The sequence below is a fragment of the Bombina bombina genome, unplaced genomic scaffold (assembly GCF_027579735.1).
Source record: "Bombina bombina isolate aBomBom1 unplaced genomic scaffold, aBomBom1.pri scaffold_2342, whole genome shotgun sequence".
NCBI classification, from domain to species: Eukaryota; Metazoa; Chordata; class Amphibia; order Anura; family Bombinatoridae; genus Bombina; species Bombina bombina.
The window spans coordinates 1-16,696 of record NW_026510750.1 but is presented as its reverse complement, the minus strand read 5'-3'; the positions used below and the strand labels follow the sequence as shown (position 1 = coordinate 16,696).

Here is a 16,696-nt window from a genome sequence, read left to right as displayed (position 1 = left end):
GGGTATCTGCCTTATTACTTTTGTAATAAAACAGTAGTTTTAATTTGGTTAGGTTAATTTGGGTCCTTTTTAAGTTCAATTTGGGAAATATGATTCTTGATATTAACAACTTGAAGTGCTAGGGCAGCTCTATTTTGAGTCTCAAGTTCCCTCAGCCTGATGTGGGCCTGTGACAGGGTTAGTCCCGCTTGCTTTCTAAGGCTTGCCTGTTGGCTTATTATAAACCCCCTGATGGTTGCTTTTGCGGCCTCCCATAGGTTATCGTCTCCAACCAGAGCATTATCATTAGTTTGTATGAAATGTTTAAGTACTTTACGGAGTTCCTCTCTAAACGGGGCATCACTTAGGAGGTGGTGGGGCATGCGTCAGGGGGCTCTAGTTTGTGGAGTGTTTGTCGAGTTTATGTCAGCCAGAACATGATCCTGGTCCGACCAAGCACAAAGGGAGATAGTGGCCTGCGTGAGAAGGTCTAAAGAATCTGCCGTGGAGAAAATGTAGTCTAATCTAGCATATTGCTTGTGTGGTTGTGAGAAATGCATGAAGTCTTTATCTTTAGGATGAGTAGCTCTCCACATATCGTAATAGCCTGAACAGGACATTAAATTGCGGAACCTACTGGCTAGGAGTTCAGCAGCTGATTGTTTCTTATTTGTGTCAACCAATTTCCTATCTACTTTAGGGTCCCAGACCATATTAAAATCCCCAGCTGTAAGGACTCTACCCTGCTTAACCTGGTCAATTGTATGAAGGATATGTTTCAAGAATTTGGGTTGGTGAGTATTTGGGAGGTAGACAGAGTATAGAGTACATGATTCAGTTTGCATATCAAAATGACGTATCTAGATTGTGGGTCCTTAATAGCCTGAATAGGCTCAAAAGCAAGGCGCTTGTGGAGGAGAATGGCAGTACCCTCTAACTTTTTTAACGAAAGGGGCATATTCAATGCGAGTGTGTGACTTGGAGGAGAATCTAAGGGGTCATTTTGCTAGCCAGTGCATTTCCTGTAGGAATACAATGTCCGGGTTATGATGCTTCAATGATCGCAGCAGAAGGCTACGTTTATGGGGAGAGTTGAGACCTCTGGTATTGTGGGTAAAAATTCTTAGAGTGGACTGGGCCATGAATTAGAGTGCGGAGATAGCCAAGGTGAGATACAATGGTCTCTTAATATGGGGGAGGGAAGGGGGATGAGAGGAAGGGCGGGAAAGATGCTAAGAAAGGGTCTAGAGTGCGGTGGAAATAGTCCACCTCAAAGGAACCCTAGAGTGGGCTTCTGAATGGGGGGGGGGGGGAGAACCTAATGCTCGAGCAAGTGGAGAAGGGCCAGAACGCCAGCCCCACTCTAATATAAATAACTACATGTCCGTAAGTAATAAACATAAAATTCTAAGTTAAACAGTGGAAAATAGTGCAAAAAACACAAACAATGGTGCATTTAGGAATACATAACTGTATTAACACTGACATCTGACCAGGTGGGTTTGCCTGGTTAGAGGGCCTAGTAAAGAGGTAGAAAGAAAAACCCCTGAGGGTCCAATAATTTGTTCAGCAGATTAAGCCGTAGCCACAGGATGTCCAAGAAAGTCTTGTGATTGCTGTAGCTTGGGACGCTTCAGTCTTTGATCCCTTGCAGACCATTCTGGAGCTGAGGCTTGTAATTTAGGGTGTGAAGGAGCTTGTATGGTCGGGGGTTCCTGTAGGAGGCCCCAGGACGTGAGGAAAGACAGACCTCGAGAAACAGTGGAGGCCACAAATGTTTGGTTGTCCTTGGTAATAATTAACCTAGTGGGGTAGCCCCATTGGTACCTAATATTGGCTTTGTGTAACGGGGCAGTAACCGGTTGGAACTGTCGCTGTTGTTGGAGGGTGTGAGCGGACAGGTCAGGGAGAAGCTGGGCTTCACTAAATCTAACACTCAGACTTGGCTTTTTAAAGGCAGCCTGCATCATCCGATCCTTATATAGGAAGCTATGAAAGCACACTATAATGTGTCTCGGTTTATCAGGGGCCACATTCCGTGAACGGAGGGCCCTGTGTGCTCACTCCATAGTTCCCGTGAGCCCTTCAGGGGAGCCTACTAGTTCCTGGAAGAGAGCCTGCAGGTGTTCTTTTAGGTCGGACGGTGAAATAGATTCATGGATGCCTCAGAACCTTATATTGTTGCGCCTGGACCTGTCCTCAACGTCTGCGAGTTTGAACTCCAATTGTTAGATTTGTTCGTCTAGGTTTTCTGAATATGCCAGAAGGCTGGATTGATCTACGACAATATCATCCTGTTTACGCTCCAACGCATCAACTCTCTCTCCAATTTTTGGAGATCTCCTCCTTCAACTCTGCCGAGCTTCGTTGGATCTCTTGAGTGATAGAGCGGGTTTGGGTGGCCAGTAGCTTCTTGAGTGTGGATTCCGTAATGAAGCGATGTGAAGCAGCGATAGTGTGTGCTAGACAGGGACTCTTCATCTTGAGAATCTGGGTCGCTCATTTCCCTGCTGGGTTCCAAAGCCGACTCTGTGGCTACCTGCGAGAAATTGTCAAAAAACTTTTTTTTGGGTTTAGAGTTGGACTTGGAGTGCTTCCTGGCAGAATGAGGCATTGTAGATAGCACTCGGTCAACAGTAAAGGAAACTAGTAGCAGGCCGTTATGCAACCAAGAGATATACACACCACTGTTGAACAATAAACGGGTGAAGTACACAAACGTATTGACATTTCTAGAAATACACAAATACCTTTAGAGCGGGGCTGGGCAATTTGTCACAATAGGAGCTACATCACAATGTTAATGGTCTACAATTTCCCTGCAGAAAACACATAAGATAAAGGGACTTGGTGAGAGAGCTGATACGGGACTGGTAGGAATGGGCTACCGAAGATACTATGATCTTGAACCCTATCCGCACACAGAGCTTTTCACTCAACAAGGGCCAAGAGGTCCCCTCTCGACTCGGGGAACAGGGGATACGACCCAAAGGAAGGGGAAAGGGAAGTGACCAGCGCAGACTAGCTGGGCCAGAAAGGGAGAGTCTCAAGGGGATCACAAAAATAAATAAAAAATTACAGTTTAAAGCACAGCGTATTATAATCCAGGAGGCCTGTGGAAACAAGGTGTTAAATCAAGCAAAGAAGTGACACTACACTTTTGATTAACAACCCAAAGACAACAAAGCTGACACAGCAGCATCAATCGGACAAGACAAATTTGAGTGTAGCTCAGAGGAGCAGTAATGAGTCCGGGTCAGGCTTCATGTAAGTTACTACTAGTTACTCCGTGGGAAGGACTCAAGTCTTATTTGACCAAACGTGGGTGATTACTATAGGTGGTCTCACTTAAATTTCCAGTGAGAAAAGGAGTCTCATGTATGAGGGTCTTGAGTGGACCCAAATGTGAGTAGAGGGAATCTGTTTTAATAGGTAAGAGTGGGTACCCCAATGTTATGAATATTACCTTTATCTATAAAAGTATATTATGTGAAATGCTGCAATTTTTAATGACACTTTTTTATTATAACTTGTTAAAGATAATGAACAAAATCTGAATCCTTTTAGTTGCTATCAGTCTATTAATTATACCGACACCAAATGAATAACAAAAATTTGCTTTATTAAAGCATTTTGATTAGAAAAATAATTAGCATTTAATAGTAACTTAAGCACTCAAAATAATAAAGAGAAATAAACTACAGTCCTATAATAATCAATTAAAGCGATAATAATGCAGAGATAAAACTATAAGGATAATTAAATCATATTTTCAAAATGACACGAACATTGGCATGATAATAGGAACTAAATATTTGGTTATAAACCCTCTAAGGTAATTGCAGAGAATCAGGTAAATTAATTATGACAAACCATCAGATAATAATTTATCATAATTCCTGTTTCACCCAATGTTATTGCCGACAAATAACACCAGGTGGTAGGAATAAATTCCCCCTTTGCAGACAGGAATAAAACTGTCAGGTCGTAGGTCTGTCCGAGTGGGCTCAACTAGCCTCAGCAGTTATAATCCAATAATCTCGGACCTCTGTAGTTGTTTAGCAAATTACCAACTCCATATCTTATGTGACCAGTTCCCAAGCAGAGGAAAACGACCCCCTCCCATTAGGCTAGACCCTATATATTCCCATTCTCTCATCTAAGAGGAGTCATTAATTATAATATTTTAAGCATTAATTAACATAAAATTAATTAGATTAAATATTATTGTTCTAACAGTAGATGGCTCTCACATATAGAGTAAAAATATTAGAAAAATACTTAATTATTTTTATGTTTACCCCAACATTCCTAGACTACAATCAAGGTTATAAACTGCACTTATTTACAGAAATAAGCGACTAATCTGGGCCTAAGCAAGTAAACTACCTTGAATAATGGAAAACATATTGATATGAAATGTTATAATAGATGAGCCCTGGTTAGGCTTTAAATAAAAAAATCAACATGGTGTCTGTTCTGTCATGAAAAATTCATGACACCAATCATATGGGAGGTCCTGAAAAGATCCCAAGTGGCAAAGATGGCTGTAAGGGGAGAAAAGGTGATAGTCCCAGCAATGTCCCTGAAGACGATAAAGGATCAAATGAAATACCCCACTGTCGGTGCTATGAGTTAGGGGTGACTAAGGACCCAGGTGGGCTATAATATAGGCTTGATTGTAGCTTTGGCTGGAGAGGGAGAGGTAGGCCCAGAAATAAGTTGTCCTCTGTAAGTTATGGAGATGCCTGTGGTGGCTACAGTCACACTGAGGTGCAAAAATGTGTGGGTATGGGACTGTGCCTGGATGCAACAAAACGTATATACCGTTAGGGATCAGCATAAGGAGCAAATAGGAGAATAATAATAATAAAAAATAAAGGATTAAGCCGCCAAAGGCATGGATCTCACCCAGTTTCTCTCAGGTACCAGCTTCCACCGGGCAGCAGCTCACAACGTGGATAAGACCCAGACAGGCCCCCCGGACCTACTCAGGCAGTAACAGGCGCTACAGGATCCCTCAGCCCAGCCCCAGTAGCCCCTAGGATGCCTCTGGAGCAGACAGCAACTTGAGGATCAAATGGATGGCAAATTATCCTTCACCTTGCCGGCACCCTGTCTCCTCCTGACTGCGTCACCCTCACTCTCAAGAGGCCGCAAGATGGCCACCAGATCACACCAAAAAGGCCGGCAGTAAATAGTAGGACCCCCGCCTGCAAACTATGCTCCCGGGACCTCTTTGTTAGCCCTCGTGGGAAATCGCTGCTCCTCCGGTGCTCCACGCAGGGCTGTGTGGCCTCTCCTACCTCCGGTAAGGGACGGTGCTGAAAGGTGTCCCTCAAGATGAAGCGAGGTCCCAGCAGACTCACCGGGAGTACGGTCGGCCGTTTCCTTGTCAGGAATAGCTGCGCAGCTTAGATGGGCCCAATCTTCAGCTCTGGAGCGGATCCCCGACCCTCCTGAACCTGGAGGTAAATACCTCCTCTATGTGAACAGTTAGGCTTGTGTCCTCACAGCGGTCAGGTTTAAGGGTCCCAGTTGAGGTAATCAGATATTGCCCAAGCACCTATATATTGACTACTTTTAGTCGCCTAGGGCAGAGGTGCAGGCTGTAGGTAGACTATAGTTCCCCTTTTTAGGGAGAGTTTGCTTAGTTTAAAACCATTTTATTAAGTTTTTGTAAGCTAAATGCCCGGAGCTCTGTAAGTATGCTGCTCACCACAGCGGTTAGCTCTGCCCCTATTTTGGTTTTCTTTGCTTTGCTGTTAAAGAATCTAAACATATTTTTTTTTTTTTTTTAAAGTTTTAACATCTTCTTTAGTAAGGATCACGTCACTGGATTTTCCTATTACTTTTTATCTTCTCTCTCCTCTTGACTAAGTGGAACTGTGACTTCCTAGTGTTATCTAAGAGATTTTATCCTGCCAGAGGTGGAGGTTTTTGATTGGCATGACACTGATACTCACAGGAAATTCATTTTCTGCAGTCAATCAGGACTGTCATTTTCATGAATACCATTTTTTTTTTGGTTGGGCCTGATTTTTAGATCAGCTCTAGGCTTAGTGTTTGTGGTCTTCTTTGTTTTTTTTTTTTTTGGACTTAGAGACATCCTGTGTGTTTGTGTCCTGTTAGTATCCATTTGTGCAACATGATGGTGATGACGTATTTGAGCTATCTGGGGTTTCATAACAGGTTTCCAATGTAAGAAGCTGCTGATACTCAGTTTTGTGTGATTTGTCATCTATTTTCCAGTGTTTTCAACTCTTGATACAGATATCTTGAGTTGTCAGTAGATTAATTCCATTTTTTTTCTGTTCATTTATGGAAATGTTGAAATAGTTTTGATGGCAACCTTGCAGGATGCCCTTGTCAATTATTGGCAAATGCTTAAAGGTTCAGACTAGTTTATATTTTCTCTCCATTTTGTTTATTCCCTTGTGTATTTCTTTAGGTTAGGCAGGAGAAACAGAGGTTGTTTGGTTTTAAGATCTCTGCAGTTTTATTGTTAGAGTTCATAAGTGTTTTAGGAACCTATGAAGAAAAACAATATTTACACTTACCAGATAAATTCAGTCTTTCATGATGGTGAGAGTCCATAAGCCATCACATCTGGGATTAAACTCCAGTCCACTAGGAGGAGGCAAAACACCCAACCTAACAGAGCTTTTAATCCCTCCTACTTTCCCAAAATCCCTCAGTCATTCATAGGACCAAAAAAAAAATAGGACCAAAAAAAAAAGTCAGAAAGGCCCCTTCACTCTGGTAATGCAGATGAAGGAGGCCCTGTTTTCGCGCCTCAATTGCGCAGTTTATTTACTTGGCAGTGCATGCAGCTTCATTTGAGGGTCCTATGGGTAAAGAAAACTGACTCAGGAAGGTTTATTTCAGTGCTGGATCACTTTAAGGGAAGGTAAAAAGCCGCAGCAAGGCTGTGGCAGTGATTGTTGTGTGTTAAAATTGTTTATTTGAACAAATAGCTCCGGTTTGCTCATTTTAAGGGTTAAAGTCTTGAAACTTGGTGTGCAATACTTTCAAGGCACTAAGATTCTGGGGTGCAAATTTTGTAAAAATCGGACATTGCCTTCATAGTTTTTCAAACTTTCAGAAATAAAGTGTGCTTGTTTATTATTTAAAGAGACAGTAACGCTTGTCTTTAAAAACGTTTTTATTGCATTATTAGCCTGCCATATTCTGTCTAACATGTCTGTACCTTCAGATAGCTTATGCTGTGTATGTATGGAAGCCAAGGTGGTTCCCTCTATTAATGTTTTTGTGCAAATTGTGTCATAGCGTCCAAACAAAGTAAGGACAGTACTGTCACATTTAATAAGATTGCCCAGGATGATTCTTCATGTGAAGGTAGTGGGGATAGTTTATCATCCTCTCCTTCTGTGTCAATACCAGTTTTGTCCGCGCAGGCGATATCTAGTACAGCTAGCGCGCCAATGCTGGTTACTATGCAGCAATTAACTGCAGTGATGGTTAATTCTTTAGCAAATCTGTTATCCAAACTGCCATCCTATTCTAGAAAGCGTGATTGCTCAGTTTTTAAATACAGAAGAGAGCAGGTTAGCGCGGAGGACAATTTACCAGTTGTTCCCTCACATCAATCTGAGTATAGCAGTGAGGGAGGGCCTGTCTAAAGGGGAAGTTTCTGATTCAGGAAAAGTTTCTCAGCAGGCGGACACTAATATAGTGATTTTTAAATTTAAGTTAGAACACCTCCGCGCCCTGCTTAAGGAGGTCCTAACTACACTAGATGATTGTGATTCTCTGGTAATGCCAGAGAAATTGTGCAAGATGGACAAATTCTTAGAGGTTCCAGTGCACGCGGATGCCTTTCCGATACCCAAGCGGGTGGCGGACATAGTGACTAAGGAGTGGGAAAAGCCAGGTATACCTTTTGTTCCACCTCCTATATTCAAGAAAATGTTCCCCATTGTCGACCCCAGATAGGACACATGGCAAACGGTTCCTAAGGTTGAGGGGGCGGTTTCAATGTTAGCTAAGCGCACAACTATTCCTATTGAGGACAGTTGCGCTTTCAAAGATCCTATGAATAAAAGATTAGAAGGACTGTTAAAAAAGAATTTATTCAGCAGGTCTTCCTTATTCAACCAATCTCGTGCATTATTCCTGTCACTACTGCAGCGTATTTGGGTTCGAGGAACTGGAAAATTTGCTTCAAAGGGAGACTCCATATGATGAAGTCATGGACAGAATTCAGGCACTTAAGTTGGCTAATTCATTTATTTTGGATGACGCTTTTCTATTGCTAAGTTAGCGGCGAAAAGTGCAGGGTTTGCCATAGTGGCGCGCAGAGCGCTTTGGCTAAAATCCTGGTCGGCGAATGTGTCGTCCAAGAATAAATTTCTTAATATTCCTTTCAAGGATAAGACCCTATTCGGGCCGGAATTGAAAGAGATTATTTCTGACATTACTGGTGGAAAGGGACATGCCCTTCCACAAGATAGGCCTTTTAAGGCTAAGAACAAATCTAATTTTCGTTCCTTTCGCAATTTCAGGAACGGACCAATTCCTAACTCTGCGGCCTCCAGACAAGAAGGCAACACTTCCCAACCTAAACCAGAATGGAAAACATTGCAAGGTTGGAACTAGGGTAAACAGGCCAAAAAGCCTGCTGCTGCTACCAAGACAGCATGAAGGGGTAGCCCCGATCCGTGACTGGATCTAGTAGGGGGCAGACTCTCTCTTTTTGCTCAGGCTTGGGCAAGAGATGTTCCGGATCCCTAGACACTAGAATAGTCTCTTTGGCATATCTTCTAGAAAGGAACTTCCTCCAAAGGGAAGGTTCCACATGTCTCGCTTATCTTCAGACCAGATGAAGAGACAGGCATTCTTACACTGCGTAGGAGCCATAGTAAAGTGAGAGTGATACACTCAGTTCCAACTGTGGAACAAGGTCAGGGGTTTTACTCAAACCTGTTTGTAGTTCCCAAAAAAGAGGGAACTTTCAGACCAATTCTGGATTTAAAGATTCTAAACAAATTTCTCAGAGTTCCATCGTTCAAGATGGAAACCATTACAATCCAGGAGGGTCAATAGATGACTACCGTGGATTTAAAGGATGCGTACCTACATATTCCTATCCACAAAGATCATCATCAGTCGCCTTTCTGGACAAACATTATCAGTTTGTGGCTCTTCAATTCGGGTTAGCCACTGCTCCCAGAATTTTCACAAAGGTTCTAGGGTCCCTTCTGACGGTTCTAAGACCGAGGGGCATTGCAGTGGCACCTTATCTAGACGACATTTTAATTCAAGCGTCGTCTCTTTCCAAGGCAAAGGCTCATACAAACATTGTTCTAGCCTTTCTCAGATCTCACGGGTGGAAGGTGAACGTAGAAAAGAGTTCCCTGTCTCCGTCAACAAGAGTTCCCTTTTGGGAACAATAATATATTCTTTAGAAATGAAGATCTTCCTGACAGATGTCAGAAAGTCAAAGCTTCTAAACGCTTGTCAAGTAATTCACTCTATTCTGCAGCCTTCCATAGCTCAGTGCATGGAAGTAGTAGGATTGATGGTTGCAGCAATGGACATAGTTCCTTTTGCTCGAGTTCATCTAAGACCATTACAACTGTGCATGCTCAATCAGGCAGACTTGTCTCCACAGATTGAAGTAGACCAGATGACCAGAGACTCACTCCGTTGGTGGTTGACCCAGGATCACCTGTCTCAGGGAATGAGTTTCCGCAGACCAGAGTGGGTCATTGTCACGACCGACGCCAGTCTATTAGGCTGGGGCGCGGTCTGGGATTCCCTGAAAGCTCAGGGTCTATGGTCTTGGGAAGAGTCTCTTCTCCCGATAAACTTCCTGGTACTGAGAGCGATATTTAATGCTCTCCGGGCTTGGCCTCAACTAGCGAAGGCCGGATTCATAAGATTCCAGTCAGACAACATGACGACTGTAGCTTACATCAACCATCAGGGAGGAACAAAGAGTTCCTTGGCGATGAGAGAGGTATCCAAGATCATCAAATGGGCGGAGGATCACTCCTGCCATCTATCTGCAATTCACATCCCAGGAGTAGTCAACTGGGAGGCGGATTATCTGAGTCGTCAAACTTTCCATCCAGGGGAGTGGGAACTCCACCCCGAGGTTTTTGCCCAGTTGACTCAATTATGGGGCATTCCAGACATGGATCTGATGGCGTCTCGTCAGAACTTCAAGGTTCCTTGCTACGGGTCCAGATCCAGGGATCCCAAGGCGACTCTAGTGGATGCATTAGTGGCGCCTTGGTCGTTCAACCTAGCTTATGCGTTTCCACTGCTCCCTCTCCTTCCCAGGCTCGTAGCCAGGATCAAACAGGAGAAGGCCTCAGTGATTCTGATAGCTCCTGCGTGGCCGCACAGGACTTGGTATGCAGACCTGGTGAATATGTCATCGGCTCCACCATGGAAGCTACCTTTGAGACAGGATCTTCTAGTACAAGGTCCATTCGAACATCCAAATCTAGTCTCTCTGCAGCTGACTGCTTGGAAATTGAACGCTTGATTTTATCCAAGCGTGGGTTTTCAAATTCAGTGATAGATACTCTGGTTCAAGCCAGAAAACCTGTGACTAGAAAGATTTACCATAAAATATGGAAAAAATATATCTGTTGGTGTGAATCCAAGGGATTCTCCTGGAGTAAGATTAAAATTCCTAAGATTCTCTCCTCTCTCCAAGAAGGTTTTGATAAAGGGTTGTCAGTGAGTTCTTTAAAGGGACAGATTTCTGCTTTACACAAACGACTGGCAGCTGTGCCAGAGGTACAAGCTTTTATACAGGCTTTGGTCAGAATCAAGCCTGTTTACAGACCCATGACTCCTCCTTGGAGTCTTAATTTAGTTCCTTCAGTTCTTCAAGGGGTTCCGTTTGAACCTTTACATTCCATAGATACCAAATTACTATCTTGGAAAGTTCTGTTTTGGTTGCTATTTCTTCTGCTAGAAGAGTTTCTGAATTATCTGCTTTGCAGTGTGATCCACCCTATATGGTGTTCCATTCAGATAAGGTTGTTTTGCGTACTAAGCCTGGTTTTCCTCCGAAAGTTGTTCCAACAAGAATGTTAACCAGGAAATAGTTGTTCCTTCTCTGTGTCCGAATCCAGTTTCAAAGAAGGAACGTTTGTTACACAATTTAGATGTAGTTCGTGCTTTAAAGTCCTATTTAGAAGCAACAAGGATTTTAGACAAACCTCATCTTTGTTTGTCGTTTACTCTGGTAAGAGGAGAGGGCAAAAAGCTACTGCTACCTCTTTCTTTCGGGCGGAAAAGTATTATCCGACTGACTTATGAGACTGCCGGACGGCAGCCTCCTGAACGAATCACAGCTCACTCTACTAGGGCTGTGGCTTCCCATGAGCCTTCAAGAACGAGGCTTCTGTTGATCAGATATGTAAGGCAGAGACTTGGTCTTCTCTGCACATTTTTGCCAAATTCTACAAATTTGATACTTATGCTTCTTCGGAGGCTATTTTTGGGAGAAAGGATTTGCAAGCCGTGGTGCCTTCTGTTTAGGTAACCTGATTTGCTCCCTCCCTTCTAAAGCTTTGGTATTGGTTCCCACAAGTAATGGATGACGCCGTGGACCGGACACACCAATGTTGGAGAAAACAGAATTTATGCTTACCTGATAAATTACTTTCTCCAACGGTGTGTCCGGTCCACGGCCCGCCCTGGTTTTTTAATCCGGTTTGAAAAATTTCTTTCTCTATACACTACAGTCACCACGGCACCCTATGGTTTCTCCTTTTTCTCCTAATCGTCGGTCGAATGACTGGGGGGCGGAGCAAGAGGGGGGACTATATGGACAGCTCTTGCTGTGTGCTCTCCTTGCCATTCCCTGTAGGGGAGGAGAATATCCCACAAGTAATGGATGATGCCGTGGACCGGACACACCGTTGGAGAAAGTAATTTATCAGGTAAGCATAAATTCTGTTTTTATTGTACCCTATTGTATCAATGCAATGTTTTGTGGACCCAGGACATACTTGAAAACGAAAATGAATGTGGTTGGGCTTTACATGGATTCTCTGAATAAGCACGTAATTTAACACTATGATGGCTTCTGCTATGTGGATTCTGTGGGTTGCGCTATTCTACTTATGATTAACAGTACCATATATGCTGTGAATGCATTGTGTCTGTTTCTCATTTAATCAGCAGTTTATGTTCTGTTTTAGTTTACATTGTACATGAGGACTACTAGTGAATAGATGAGAACTGTTAGGATCTGATGTTACATGTTTACTTGCCTGTCTATTGGGTGAGCTGTGTTGGTGTGTACATTGTTTGAGGTTGCTATGACAACCTTTTGGCGTTTCTTTCACTTTTGGGGGGTGGGTCTTATGTCTCATTGGTCTAGGTTTGCATAAATGTATGCACATTGTCTATGTGTTCTCTGTCTGAGGAAGGGGATACAGTCCCCGGAACGTCACAAAATTAAATTGCACATTTAAAAAAGACCAGTGAGTGCTGCCTCTGTTCACACACACACACACACACACACACACACACATATATATATATATATATATATATATATATATATATATATATATATATATATATATATATATATAATTATAAAAAAAAATTTAAGTAGAGAACCCAAGGTATTGATCTATGCCCATTTTGGTATATTTCATGCCACCATTTCACCTCTAAATGCAATCAAATAAAAAAAAAATTCACAAACTTTGGGTTTCTCACTGAAATTATTTACATACTGCTTGTGCAATCATGGCGCAAATGGTTGTAAAAGTTTATCTGGGATCCCCTTTGATCAGAAACAGCTGACTGCTAATTGCAGCTGTGCACCACACTTCTATTATTCCTTCCCGACAGTGAAGGGGTTAATTAGGTAGTTTAAAAGGTTAATTTTAGCTTTAGTGTAGAGATTACCCTCGCATCTGACACTTTCCAACCCCTGATCCCTCCCTCACCCCCCACTGGTCATCCTCATCTTATGTACTGGCAGACAGTCTGCCAGTATAAAAATGTAAGACTTTTTTTTTTTTTATTATATTATAATTTTTTTTTCTATAAAATATATGTACATATTTTTATATTTTCTGCAGTGTAGGATCCCCCCAAAATAGCTTTCTAAACCTCCCACCTCTATTAGCTGCCATCTTAGGTACTGGCAGATGTCTGCCAGTACCTGAAAAACATGTTGTTTTTTTGTTTTTTTCTGTAGCGTAGTGTCCCCCTCCTCCTGCAATCCTTTGTTAGCCCCCCCCCCCCCACATCCCATTTTCATTATTGTAGCTGCCCCATCCCTCCCTGTCCCTTTTTAGGAAAATAATTGTAGGATAGGGCTCTCCCACTCCCTCCCCTTCCCTCCCCCTCCACTGGATTTCGAGACCATGCATAGGTTCAAAAGGTTGAATCGGTTGAACTTTCAATACCAGGTTAAAGTTCCACGGAGATGAAGCTGGTCCGATAACCAGTATTCTGATCAAGGATAAAACAAAAACTTGAATGTCAGGAAGTTTTGTGATACAAGACTGACCAGGCTGAAATTTGACCTTTAAAGGGACAGGAAACCCCATTTTTTTATTTCTTGGATAGAACATTCGATTTTAAACAACTTTCAAATTTACTTTGCTTCATTCTCTTGTTATCCTTTACTGAAGGAACATCATTGTACTACTGGCAGCTAGCTTAACACTTATAGTTAGCCAATCACAAGAGACAAATGTGTGCAGGCATCAATCAGCAGCTAGCTCCCACTAGTGTAGGATATGTGCGTAGTATTCATTCACAAAGGGATAGCAAGAAAACAAAGCACATTTGAAAATAGAAGTTAATTTAAAAGTGTCTTAAAATTTACATGACTTTTTTATTTTGACTTTCCTATCTCTTTAAGGGAAATGGCTGGTAAACTTTTTGCCAGACCAACATGAAAAAAAATGTACACCATGTCGGCTGAAAGGATCATCCTGTGAAAGCTTTCAAGCTTTCTCTCCATTGGATCCTTGAATGAGGTTGTCTCCTAAAGGCAATCCACCTAGCCAGAGTGGATATAGCACCATCCATTTTTGGAATAGTTAGTGCTGAAACGGTAAATTTAAAGAGAGAGAACATTTTTGCTCACACATGGGAGTTGTTTCTACCTTCTGTAGAGCTCAGAGGCGATCTACCCAGCAGTACTGATATATGGTTATACATTGGGCAAGATTTATGATGAAGCGAATACCCAGATCGGTTACAGGCTCGCTCATTTGAGCCTGAAATTGATATTTATGAGGCAGCGGTTAAAAACACTGCTTCATAAACTCTCTCCACCAAACTAGATTTGGTGTATGAAAATCATCCCGGATTAATTTGACTGGGGTGATTGACAAGCCCTTTCTTTTAGGCAATTGGTTGTGTGAGGGTAGGGGGCGGCATTGCTATCGTGCAATGCTAAATATAGGGAACATTACTTACTGCCCCATAATTTGCTATCAAGTGTGGACAGGTTTACAACTTTTGAATAGTGTCCACTTGCAAATTGATCAATCTTGCCCTTAATGGTACAGACTGCCATGTTTCTTGTCTTCTAGCGCTTTCAGCATAGTATTCTCCTGTATTTGGCAGTGCATTATTGCAGATGCCAAACCTGAAAGGCCTTAAAATACGTAGCCTTCATGAGCAAAGGAGGCTGGCCTTTCCTCTTCAGATCTTTGAGCAGCTGTGTGGGATTGCCCTCACATACTCATGTAACTTTACAAGCTGGATCAGCTCATGCTAATTTCTGCAATCTTCTTTTTTTTTTATGTTCTAACATAAATGTTTTTGGTCATCAGCATAAACTTTGGCATATGGTATTTTAAAGTCCACCATACTGTACATGTCTTTAGCATTTCTTTGTTGATGTTCTAAGGATAAACCTCCAAAAAAAGAAATCATCCTTTCTGTATTCACTTTCATGACTCCTTCCCCTAGGCAGGCTTACCACACTCCCCTACCTTCCTCTGTGCCTGTTGGTTTTTAAATTATAGAATGGAAAGGTGTTTCAAAGTAAGTGGAATGTATACCAGTTTGTTTTTTGTGCATACTGTTTGAGGATAAATAATATATATTCTAAAAATAATACAGGGAACTAAGCACATGATCCTGTAATCATGATTTTCTTGAGCTTATGATAAAGTATAACTGTCTTTTTATTGTTTAACTGTATCTGATATACTCTTTTTACTCACAGGTTCCACGGATATTTTCAATTAATTTGTTTATTTTACCAATTTCCTTAGTGTTTCTATACTTTAATGGCTTGCATTTTTAAATGGGAAATATTTCATTTTTTTTTTTTTTTTTTTTAGACCTTTGACAAGTGTTTCCTTGGCTCATCTGAGACAGCTGATGCTAATCGAGTATTTTGTGGGCAGATGGCTGCAGTGTATCTCTTCAGTGAAGCTCTCAATGCTGCACAGATCTTTGCAATTTACCAGTTAGGCCCAGGTTATAAGGTATTGTATATTTACAGCTCAGCTTGTGTTAAAATTGCATTCATATAGCCTTTTTTTACATTTTCTTATTTGGGGTCTAACATGAGTTTGTGAGCTGGGATGTATTCTAAAGCTTCCTTTTGGGGCATTGGGAGGTGTTATTTTAAAGGGAGATTAAAAAAATAAAATAAAAATAATAATAATTGGAGAAAAATAATATATAATATATATAAAACTGTCAAAATGCCCTGAGATTTGAGGCGGCCTTCAAGGGCTTAGAAATAAGCATATGAGCCTCCTAGGTTTAGCTTTCAACTAAGAATACTAAGAGAACAAAGCAAAACTGGTGATAGATGTAAATTTGAAAATTGTTTAAAATTACATGCTCTATCTGAATAAAGTTTGTTTTGGACTAGACTGTCCCTTTAACCCTTTGAGTGCTAAGCACTTTCCCACCTGGGTGCTAAGGTTTTTTTAAATGGTTTTTTATTTTATAATTTTTAACCTTTTTTTTTTTTTAGATGCCTGAGATACAGGCTTCTAAGCAGCATGTCCCCTGCTCCTATATTTAACATGTTGTGTGGTGACGTCATCACGCAAAACAGGAAGGAGCGGATGGGAGCCCCCAGATCTCCCTCAAGTTGGGAGAGTGCTAATGACGGCTCTGAGCCGTCATTAGCACCAGAGTGGGAAACTGACGGCTCAGAGCCATCATTAGCACTCAAGGGGTTAAGAAAGAGTGAAGATATTTGAGAGAAGAGACAGTGTATAGAAAATATATGGGGGCCTATCTATCAAGCTCCGAATGGAGCTTGATGTCTCGTGCTTCAGGGTCGCCTGCAGGCTCGCCAGAAACAGCAGTTATGAAGCAGTGGTCACAAAGACCGCTGCTCCATAACCCTGTCCGCCTGCTCTGAGCATGCGCACAGGAATTGCAACAATTCAACCCGATCGAGTACGATCGGGTCGATTGACACCCCCTGCTGGCGGTTCATTGGCCGCGAGTCTGCAGGGGGCGGCGTTGCACCAGCAGCTCTTGTGAGCTGCTGGTGCAATGTTACATGCGGAGAGCATATTGCTCTCCGCATTTAGTGAGTTCTTGCAGACCTGATCCGCTCTGTCGGATCAGGTCCGCAAGACCTTTGATAAATAGGGGCCGTAGCCTGAGAGAGAACGGAGGGGGTGTATATATATATATATATATATATATATATATATATATATATATATATATATATATATATATATATATATATATATATATATATATATATATA

At 41.9% G+C, this 16,696-nt stretch overlaps 1 protein-coding gene across 1 annotated transcript in view; it reads left to right on the top strand.

Moving 5' to 3' along the window:
* The window catches only part of LOC128643357 (lipopolysaccharide-responsive and beige-like anchor protein), a gene marked incomplete at its 3' end in the record, with an annotated part of 29,182 nt that extends 13,742 nt beyond the window's left edge, over positions 1 to 15,440 (top strand). Inside the window, exon 7 of the mRNA XM_053696288.1 lies at positions 15,294 to 15,440. Coding sequence (XP_053552263.1) covers positions 15,294 to 15,440 — 147 coding nt within the window. The remainder of the gene's footprint in view (positions 1 to 15,293) is intronic.
* Positions 15,441 to 16,696: the final 1,256 nt, after the last annotated feature.